The sequence below is a fragment of the Malurus melanocephalus genome, unplaced genomic scaffold, assembly GCF_030028575.1.
Source record: "Malurus melanocephalus ecotype Western Australia unplaced genomic scaffold, MMel_1.1 scaffold_287, whole genome shotgun sequence".
Lineage (NCBI taxonomy): Eukaryota > Metazoa > Chordata > Aves > Passeriformes > Maluridae > Malurus > Malurus melanocephalus.
Window position 1 is genome coordinate 502,737 of NW_026623519.1, and position 11,167 is coordinate 513,903.

Here is an 11,167-nt window from a genome sequence, read left to right on the forward strand (position 1 = left end):
ATTAGCAACAACAGCATCAGCATCATTCCAAACAGGAGGATTGAAGGGATTATTTAGAGCTCCTGGCCTGCAAGCTCCTTATATGGAGCTTTAGCAAGGAATTTGTTTAACCACAAACAACTGATGCAGCTGTTCCTGCAAAGCGAGAGACCGGGAAGGGCGCCCTGCTGCCCTCGGGGCTGTGCGGGGAGCGAGGAGCCCCGGCAGCCTGGCTCCCCACCGAGGGCTGCTCAGCGGGGAACAGCCACGCAAAGRCACAATCTCGTGGGTAAAGGCTTCTGCCAGGCGGCAGCCGGGGGTCCCTTTATCTGGATAACTGCTGCCATGGGCAGCGGAGGGTTGGGATGTGCTGCCATGGAAAGTAGGTCAGGCTCAGTGCTCCGGGAGCTGCCGGGAGAGCCCGAGCCGGGCTGAGCCCATTGCCTGAGCTCTGTGCACACACTGCCACCTTTTCTTTCTTGCTGAATTTCAAAAATAAGTAACTCAAAAGGCTGATSAAATATAAATTGTCATTAAATATAAGTTGCCAGCTTTTATAATCACAAAAATTACCTATTTGTGCACAAGGTAACAGGCACTGAGCGATGCTGATATCACAGAATAATTGGGGCTGGAAAAGCCCTTTAAAATTATCAAGTCCATCTGTTTCCCCAGCACTGCCAAGGCCATCACTAGCACGTGTCTCCAGGTGCAGCATCCACACTTCTTAAAATCCCTCCAKGGATGGGGACTCCCCCCMTGACCTGGGTAGCTGTGCCAGKACTTGACAACCCCTTCCATGAAYGAATTGTCCCCATATCCAACCTGAACCTCCCCTGGTGCAACTTGAGGCCATCTCCTCTCCTCCTGTCCCTGTTCCCTGGGAGCAGATCCCAATCCCCTCCCCAGCTGCCCCCTCCTGTCAGGGAGTTGTGCAGAGCCACAAAGTCCCCCGGAGCCTCCTTTGCTCCAGGCTGAGCCCCTTTCCCAGCTCCCTTAGCCCCTCCTGGGACTCCAGTCCATTTCCCAGCTCCAGTTCCTTCCCTGAACATACTCCAGCCCCTCAGTGTCCTTCTTGCCTTGAGGGACTCAAAACTGACCCCAGGATTGGAGGTGTCTCACTAGGACAGTCACTGCCCTGGTCCYGCTGCCACACCATGGCTGGTACAGGCCAGGTGCCCTTGGCCTCTTGCCCACCTGGGCACACCTTGATGCCTTAGGATTTTTCATTTCTGTATTTTCATGCGTCTGTATTCTTGTACTTCTCTAGYACAGCACTAAAAACTAGCATTTTCTCATCTTTAGACAAAACAATTCCTCTCTGAGCCTGAATCCAAGGACACCTCGCTGCCTCAGAGGCCCAAAATATGTAAACAATGCGAGTTGGGGGGGACCAAGTTTGGGGTGATTGACATCATCACCTGTAAAGATCATTGGAGAATTAAGACATAATATGTTAATAAGGCAGAACTTATAAAAGGTGAAGATCTCATGACCTGGTGTCCATTTTTTGGGTGTAGCCTCAGGAGGAGGCTTTGTCTCCCCTAATGTACCAGTAGGCCTGTTAGGCCTGGATTAAAGTTGTGTATTCTCATTCTCTTTAAGTTTGTCTGGCCTCTCTTTCAGATCAGCCTGATTGATAAGGCATCAACCTGACTCATGTTCAGCTGCTTTCACCAACATTCCTGAGGCCTTTCCCATCGGGCAGTTTCCCAGCCCCTCTTCAGTGTCCCCATCCCCCCTGTTAGAGTGGGGCTGCTCTGTGGCCCTGCACAAGCACAGGAGCCCCTCTGTGCTGGGCCCCTGCTCCCCCTGAGGCTTCACCCTGCTCCGTGCTTGGCCTCACTGTTCCTGTTGCTGCTCAGGTCCCTTGGGAAGTTTGGAGAATGAGGACAAACTCCACAAAACTGGAAGGTCTTCACAGGAAAGGTCCATGTACCAATAAACCAGGGGAAGAGAGGGAATGTGCTTCATTTTGTGGAAAACACCACATTATGGGAGTTAATGAAGTCAGGGTCACCATTTACAGGGAYATGGGCCTTGGGAAAGAACTGCAAGATCCTGCAGCTAGGAATRAGTCTTGAAAGGAGCGAGGGGCCCCTGTACGGGTCCTCTGAGTGCTGCTGGACAGGGTAGCAGCTCTGCAGTCAGAGAGCTGAGCCAGGCTGTGGGCAGGGAAGGCAGCCCACAAGGGGCAGGGAGGTGATTGTTCCCCTTGGCACTTGGGGATCTGGAATGTTATCATCTGATGTCCACCTCCCACCCACTTACAAGATGTTGATAATGCAGAGGAGACACAAGAGAGGGCCACCTGGGGCTGGAACACCTGGCCAAAAGGARATACTGAGGGAGATGGGCTTCATCAGCCTTTCATGCTCTGGAGAAGATGGAGCTGGGCCCTTATGAAGGTGTGTGCTGGGAGAAAGGGACACCACCAGGATAAATGGAAAGTGAGGAGGTTCTGACTGAACAGAAGAAAATATTCCCCCTGGGATGCAACAGCAGGATCTCTCTCTTTGGAGAATTTCAATCTTTGGAGAACAAAGCCCTGTACAACATGGTCTGAATTYAGTATTTACCCTGCTCTGAGCAGCRTGYTAGACTGGACCTCCCAAGCTCCATCCATCCCAAACAACCCTAGGCTGTGTCTCCAGCTGCCAGATCTGGTTTTCCCATGAGAAGGTCTACCAAAGCTATGAAAGCTCATGCCCAGCTATTTTTTTGCATTCCCAATATCCAATCTAACATTTCCTTGGAGTTTTTTTCCCAGAAGCTGGAGGGTCACGGGTGTAACACCAGGAGCACTCCTTGGCTTGGCTCTGCTGGAGGAGCAGGCACAGCCACTGGGCTGGGCAAGCCCCATCCCACCCCTGCCCAAAGCTACTGACGGCCGTGTCTCCTCTCATCTTGGGCATCTCCAAGGACAAAGATTCCCCAGCCTCTCAACCTGCTCCTGTGGCCAACCACCCTTGCAGTGAAAAAGCATATTACATTTAAGTGAAATTTCTTTCTTTTTTTTTTTTTTTTTTTTTTTTTTTTTTTTTTTTTTTTTTTTTTTTTTTTTTTTTTTTTTTTTTTTTTTTTTTTTTTTTTTTTTTTTTTTTTTTTTTTTTTCTTTTTTTTTTTTTCTTCAATTTTGGGCCTCTCACCCTGCTCCTGCTTTGAGAATGTTCCAGTTCTGAATTCTGTACTCCTCCCTCAGGAATCCACACACAGGGCGGGATCTCCCTAAACCTTCTCCAGGCTAGGCAGTCCCAGCTCTTTGCCTCTCCTCTTCTCCAAGCCCTAAACTACCTTGGAGACATCTCTGCCTCTCTTGGGTGCTGGGAACAGCTCACACTGTGCTTGGAGAAACAGCTGATGTTGCAGAGATTGGCTGATCAGGGATTTCTCAGAACAATCAACATCTGCTTTAGATCTGTCATCATTTGCTGAGTTGTAGGGTTTGGTAATTGGGAAAAAAATCCTCTCCAACCCCTCAGCCTGTGCCAACCCCTCTCCTGTGTGTCCTTGCTTCAAAGGGGRCATTTTTCTGTTACTTGTCTCTTACACGATTAACTTTTAAAAGCTTTTTAAAAAAACTAAAGCATTTTGCAGACAGATTGACSTGCAGACTTTAGAGGAATACACGTAAAATAGATTTTAAAGACATAWTTTTTTATTTCTTGTGATTTATATTAGATTTTTTTTTTTCAGTCAAGAGACAGCATTACAACCTAACAAGCAAAACCAGGTTACACACACACAGGCACACTACACAACGTATCCCAGGCAGTCATGTCCTTCAGTCTGTCGACATATGGCAAGTGTTTACACAACGTCCTACGAGGAGGAGACAGCCTTCCCTACGAACCCTGCTTACACCAACTGAACACAGAACACACAAAAAGGACTGATTTTGTTAGCTTCGAGTTTCAGACGAGGTCTCAGTCCTACAGCATAGTTGATGTAGAAAACGTGGGGCTGGTTTTACCCTCTTCCCAAGATCCCCAAATGGTGGCTGTGCCCCGGCTAAGGCGTCCAGCAGAGCCCACGATGGGAGCGGCTCCACACCAGGCTGCCCACGGCGCGGGGTGGAATGGCACAGCAATGTTCTCCGGTGCGTTTTAGGGAAGGCTTAAGGCAACCTTTTCCAGCCATGGAACAGGCCATCTGTCCTGGCGCTCATCCTTCCTGCTGCTCCTGCTCCTGCTCCTACTCGCTCGCAGACACGCCCTGGTGAGCAACTGGGGTTTAGGCTGAGCTTTTCAAAGCTGCCTAAGAGAAGCTAAATGCTTTTTAACAAAAAACAAACAAACAAACAAAAAAAAACCCCAACAAACAAACAAACAAAAAAAAAACAAACCAAAACTTCAATGCTTTTTGGGGCACTCATTCTGTTGGACTTCTCTGAAAAACCCTGTGGTGACTTCGAAAACAACACAGAAACACAGAAATAGYGAAAACTAACATCCTGATCACCTCTTGCATAGGACTTGTAACTGCAGTTGAGTGATTTATTCAAGTTCTGTAATTGTGTTTGAAAAAGATGCCAAACCATGAAAAAGGGTGAAGGCACATGTGCAGTCAGTCCAGCACGGGGGTGGGCGATGCATGGGCATGAGTTTTACAAGTGGATGCCTGGGGTGGATACCTACAGATAGAATATTGCAGCCTCGGTGGCTCTGTACAGCTACAGTTGTGATACAGGAGGAAATGTCACTGGTTTGTTGTGTCACCTTGTGCTACTCCCTCATCCCCAGTCTCTCTGAAGCATGAAGCTGAAGAGAAAATTTCATTGAGAACTGGGCACAGCTGCTCGTGGCTTCCCCAGCAAGGATACATAAGGTCAATGTGAAAGAGCAGAGGAACTTTGGGCTCCCCTGTGCAACCCATTTTTAAGCTACACTTAGAATTTACTGCATTGTTTTCCCCTCCATTTGCAGAGAATAAAATGTTCCCCCCGCTGCCCATGCAATGAAATAGGGTCAGAGTGGAARGCAGAAGGATTTTCAGATTTAGCTGCAACAGTCAAAGCTTTGCAGCTCTTTTTGTGCTCTGAAGYATGGGGCAGTATCCCTGTATAAAATATGGGGTTGAAAAAGCAACCCCCTTGCCAGCCCAGGAAGTGTCAGCTCAGAATGAGCCACYTGGGTGTCACCACTCTGCACAGAAGAACTGAAAAGATGAGCACACCTAAAAGCCACCTTTGCTATTAAACAGAGCTGCTCATCCTCATCATCCTCATTCCTCTAAGGAGACAGTTACTCRTTTAGTTAATGACAAATGTTTTCAAGAAGCAGAAAGAAAGGTAGATGGAGGATGCATTGATGGACAGCCTGGAACAGGARGACCTCCTGCCCAACCATGTCCAGCAGTGCAGAGCCCGCAGCCAGGGAGTGCTCTGGGATCCCAGTGAGGGAAGGGCGACATCTCCAACAAGTCTGAGGACACCTCTCACCAAAGGACACACTCTTCAGGCAGGCAGAGCCTCTCAAACTCTGCCTGCAGCTCTACAGCCACATTCAGGTGACCCATAGCAGCCACTGCAGTGACAGGAATGGGATGAGGACAGAGCCCACGAGGACAACAGGAGATTATTGACTTTGTATGGTGCAGATCTGAGAGATGGAAAGATGTTTTCCATCCTGAAGAAGACAAGCCCTGAGGGGATCAGCCCCTTTTAAGGTTGTTCCTGTCCCTGGTGGATTTGACCATGGCAGTCCCGTGGGAATGTCCTGCCTCAGGCTCCGGTCCCAGCAGCTGTGCTGAGGAGGCCCCTGGGCAGCTGGAGAAGGGCCTGGGGGAAGCTCTGAGAAYCTGGAGGGTGCTGGTGCATCCCTCCTGCCACCAGCAGCTGTTTGTGAGTGCACGCAGCAAAGGAGGAGCAGCAAACTGAAGGCACATCAATCCTGTGCGAGTGGTGGCAGCTGACAAACCCCAATGGCTCAAGAGTCCCCATGGCACCAGCTGGACAGGGATGGCCTCTTGTTTTCACCTGGACACTCAGGGAAGACTCAAGGACTGCCATCACTCATTCCAGTGGAGCCCAGTGGCACCTTCTGGCAGGTGCTGAGAACCATTTCTCTTGACTTGACATGACTTAYGTTTTCTTACTGTTCCCTAATTATTAGATGTTTGATCTTTGGAGACTCACTTATTTTTCAACAAATTTGCATGAAGTTCAATTTCTATTTTATGCAGGGCAATGGAATTGATACTGATCCAGAGGGGCAACTGCAAAGCTGTGGGACTCAAGCTTAGAACCTCACTGGAGTATTTTTTCCTCTTTTTTTTCTTACTGGTATGGTAAGACATCTAAGTGGGTGTTTAGCTCCCCAGTAGTGCTGGACAGAAGAGAAGAAAGTATGAGTATGATGTAAATGTAAAATTATTGATTAGAAACATGCCTAAAGAGAGAAGATTCCCACAGCAGTGATCTTTGGGATGAGCCACGCATTTGTCATCCACAATGAGAAGGAAATGCCACCTCCCACAGAAAGAACAATTTTCCTTCCAGACCAAGCTTTTGCAGCAGTTTTTTTGGAAAGCGCATTTGTGAGTGCAAGTTTAAGAGCAACAGGGGAGGAAGACTTTTGCCCCTGCTCTCTTGGCAGCCCCCAGCCTTGCAGTGCCAAGCCAGAGCCAGAATTCAGTGCCAGGACTTTGGCGTGGCTGCCGGCCAGGGGTCCTAAGGGTGCTGTGGCCACAGCCTGGCCTTGCCCAGTGCAGTGAGTGCAGCCTTGGGGGCCGGGGACACTGGGAGCTCCTGGTGCATCCCAAGAGGTGGCACTTCTCCAGCAGGGTTGCCCCTCCTCGTCCTTTCACACTACAGGGGTTGATCCCTCGCGTCAGGGGCAGCCAGAGCAGAACAAGGCAAAGAGATTAAAATCTTGCTTGGAGAAGATCCCTGCACCATGGGGGCCTCAGCGGTGGAAAGATCCTTCCCTCCACAGAGGGTCTGCTGTCTCCATGAGCTCCAGCCATCGCTGGGCAYTGCTCCAGTCTGTCCCAGTGCCCCCCTGCCCCAAGCCTGCGATTCCAGTACGGGGCTGGGAGACAGCTCAGGTGTCTGAGCCCAGCACTGCCACACTGCCCAGCAAGGCTGGCATTTACTGAACAGGGATTTGCCCAGGTCTTTCCACTGGGAATTCTTCCCTTTCTTATGCTTTCATTGCAAGAAATACAWAATTTTTTTCAGTCACCCACACCACCATTTCTCCAGGTGATTATTCTGATGGCTTCCCCCATCCTGGCTGTATCCCTGATCCCAGTGATGTGGTGGGTCAGGMCATAAAACACAGCTCTACTGCACTTCCCAAACCCTCGGGGGCTCAGTGCTGAAAATCCGTATTTGCTTGTTYACAAGCAAGGCTGAAAAGGGACCAGCCAATTCCAACAGCTGTAAAGGTGAATTTGCAGGGCACGAATAAAGGAAGAGGGGCTGCAGCCCAGGAGTGATCCCACCATGAACGGCCACAACTTTTCCATGCAGGAGTGTCAGAGCTCCCTGCATCTCCTCTCACCACCATGTGCTGCCACAGGCTACACCCCTGCAGCACTCCAGAACCAAACCCATATTCCAACAGAGAACCTGGGAAAAAGACATTKTTCAAGACCCTAGCAGATTGGTTTGTCCCTGAGTCCATGCTATAGTTTCCCCCTACACAAATATGGAAAAGAAAGCAAAATTCATCCCAGCTGTCCCAGCAGGGCCAGCCCCAGAGCTCCCTGCAAACAAGCGCCTTCCCATCGGGAGCACCACGCAGTGCATCACATATACTGAGTGCAAAAAAAAAACCAAAAAACCAACAACCCCCTAAAAAATTCACAAACCCAACAAACCCACACCCCCAAACAAGCTACTGAACATCCACGCTGGGTGGGTGTGAAATATCTACACATGCACATGGGTGCACACAGGAAGTTCTCAGTTTTTAAGCACCTTTCATTTGTTTTAAGATTCGAGGAGACAAAGAACCTCAGKGAAAAGGGKTTTTCTTTCTCTGGCAGCACTGGGCAGGAGGCTGGGGACCAAGCCAGGCTGTGTGCTTGCTSCTGGGCAAGAGCAGAGCATTGCAGGGCTTCTGCAAAGCACGGGTTGAACACATCTTTGCCACAGCCCAGGGAGGGTGGGTCACACTGGGTGTGACAGTCACTTTGCCAGGGGTGGCAGGTGAGCATTAGGTGTTAACACATGGCAGGAGTGCAAACAACAGAGGGGAGCTGCAGGAGCTCCTTTGCTATGGTTTGTGCACTCTGCCAGAGGCTCGGGCTCTGGATTAACCTCTTCATGAAAACATTATTAATAATTTATTAATCCTTTATAAACATACTCTGGATATAAAGTGTGATAACAGTTCTGCTTCATATCCTGTGCTGGCTGGGCACAGTGTGATGAGAGACATCTCAAACCGGCACGGAAAGAATGGAAAAGAAAACAGTTTGAATTTGCTTCTGAAAACCAGGACGGAGGAATAACATTGCCTGTTCAAAGTGGGCACAGGGAGCTGGGTGCTGGTGGCAGWGCCAGGCTGAGCCACGGCCCCCAGGAACATGGCCAAGGGCTTCTGGCTCTCAGCAAGTGAGCAGGATGCACAGGAGGGTTTCCATGAGGGATTTCTCCTGGGTACCATTTCCAGCAGTGGGGCAGGCACAGGGATCCCCCAGCTGGATCCTCTGGAGCTGCCAAGGGGACAGAGGGCTCGCTGGCAGCCTCTGATTTCTGGAGTGCTCCGGAGGGACTGGCACAACCCAGATGTGCAGGAGAATTGGCAGTGGAGGGGCTGGGGGCTGGACAATGCTTGGCTTCTCCACTTCATGATGGGTTTTGGGGCTGGAGAGAAAGTGGTTCCTCTTTCTGGTGCCCAGGGGCGCAGAGCAGCTCCTGCAGGCGCTGCAGGAAGAGCGGGATGGGGAGGCAGCACCACATCGGACACCCGGGAGCTCGGGCCCAGCCCCTGCCTGTGTCACAAGCACCTGTGCTAGTGTCCCCAAACAGGCCCTGCTCCCGGTCCACTCCAGGCACCACTGCAGGGGGAAAAAGGCATTTAGTGTGAAGCCCAGGAAGCCAAAGGATGTAAACACTCCCCTGGAGTCAGGAGATGTCAGTCTCTTCACCAAGAACACACTGGAGATGGGACAGGCTGATCTGCAGTGTAGTCCCAGGCTCGCTGAGGGACAGAGGACACAGGGAGGCCCAAGGAGGGCAGGGCGATGCCAAGGGCAGGGAGTTCCTTCCCCAGCTCTCATTTTGGGAATGCTGAGGCAGTGGAGAAGGGGGGAAATGCTGCAGGTGAGCAGCAGCATCCAGCTACTGCGGTCCAGGTTCCCTAGCCCGGAGCTGGGGGCTGTTGCTCCTAGGAGGGGTCATTTTGTTTTTAATCCCATTAAAATAATTAATAATTATCAGCTGTCTGCAGTTGTGGTCACCACAATTCCTTCAGCTGAGGCCCCTGGCTGATATTAAGGGATGCAACATGGTGAGTGGAAGAATCTGGGAAATTAGACTTTTCTGGGAGGTTGTGGGGCTATTTCTTGTCTCAGAGGGTGAGAATCCAGGCTGTGAGCTGGCCGTGAGCAGGACTCTTTCCCAGGGCACAGGGTGCAAAACCAGTTCCTAAAAGGAGGGAGCTGATGGGTGGGGAATCAGCAAATTTCTGCTGGGTCTGGCACTATCTCAGCTGGTGCTGAAGCCAGTGAAAAGTCTGGACCATGTTCTTCCAAAGGCAGGAGTCCATCACACAGAGGGGAGGGATTTGCATTAAAAATTAGCATTGCCTTGCGGTGGAATTTGGCCCTTCATGGGAAAGGAAGCAATTTTTAGTGAAGAAAGAAGATGCTTCTGTTAGAGCTCCCATTACAGCAATCCTCTCACTCAGGCCTGCCCCATCCTGACCCATTGCTGTGGCTCCCAGGTTAATCTTTGTCCTTMCTTCAGCCTCTTCCCTCCAGCCTCCTCTTCAGCATCGCTTCACCACCACTGTCGACGTGCTTTGGCCACCTCTTGGCACCTTGTGCCACCTCTCCTCTTCCAGGGCTGACACCTGGCAGACAACACTCCTTGGCTTAACAGTGCCTCTTCTGAGTATAAAGGTACAGAGAGCAATATATACACACACATTTACAGGTGTATCCTCAGGGATACAGGCGTGCCTGGGGCTGGTGACTGCCTCCAGGAGGAAGGAGCTCACTCAGATGGCACCAYCAGCCATGGTGATGCCACCCCAGGCTGGCCACTCCTCCTGGCATGGCAGCCGAGGGTTCTGGCGTGGCGCTGGGACAGTGCTTTGATTCCTGAGATTCCTTTTAAGGTTGATTTAAAAAAAAAACACCGTGAGGTACCAGGAGCCGCCTGGCTGACCCAGCCACGGAGATTCCACCAGCGCTTTAGATCATGAGCCCCTTGGGGACTGGCAGTGGGGGGTTATGGTTATCATGGTAAAAATGTAGCTAAGAAATCAAGGAGGGAGAGGAGTGTTTGCTGGTTTTGCAGGGCAGAAGCATTATTTAGTGTCATTGATGAGATTTTCCTTAAAATCCCAAATCTTGTGGCTTCATTGCTCTTGTCACTCCCGCTCGGTGTCTCTGTGACATCCCAGCCAGGCTGTACATGGAGTCATGTAAGGAAAGGCACTGATGTCACAGGCTTATCAGGACAAACAGGCTTCACCGGGAACAGGTGGATTTCGGGAGCAGGTGATTTCACCGGGAATACCGGCCAGGTTGTCCGGGMGGGATGGCACGGCCCTCCATACCGGCGGCTCCAGGGGCTGGGCCCAGACGGCATCGAGGGTGGGCGGTGAGGGGCGCGGGGAGGGCGGCAGGAGGAAGATGAGGAGTGCGGGCCAGAAGTGCGGCCGCGGGGTGTGGAGCGCAGCCGCCGCCGCGTCCCCGGTGTCCGTGGGGGCCGCGCTCCGGAGCCCCGGGCGGGGCAGCGAGGTCAGTAGTTGCAGTGGCGCTGGCAGGGCTGGTGGACGAAGGCCCCGGGGAGCTGTTTGGCGCGGCGGGGCGGGCGCTGCCGGGCCCGGTTCTGCCGCTGCAGCGCCTTCTGGCCCAGGCGGTGCCGCTCCGCCAGCTGCTTGGCCCGCTGCGCCCGCTGCGTCTGCCCCGCCTTGTCCAGCGCCGCCGCCTTCACCGCCAGCGCCCGGCCGTGGTGCGCCACGGGCCGCTCCGGCCGCGGCTCCGGCTCGTCCCTGCGGAGACAGCG

The 11,167-nt window shown here is 51.8% G+C and overlaps 1 protein-coding gene across 2 annotated transcripts in view; it reads right to left on the reverse strand.

The window, feature by feature from the left end:
- Positions 1–6,305: 6,305 nt before the first annotated feature.
- TP53INP2 (tumor protein p53 inducible nuclear protein 2) overlaps positions 6,306–11,167 on the reverse strand; it is a 17,485-nt gene continuing 12,623 nt past the window's right edge. For both annotated transcript variants that reach the window (XM_057376684.1, XM_057376683.1), the window contains exon 4: positions 6,306–11,153. In XM_057376684.1, the coding sequence (XP_057232667.1) occupies positions 10,901–11,153 (253 nt within the window). In that variant the 3' untranslated portion in view covers positions 6,306–10,900. The remainder of the gene's footprint in view (positions 11,154–11,167) is intronic.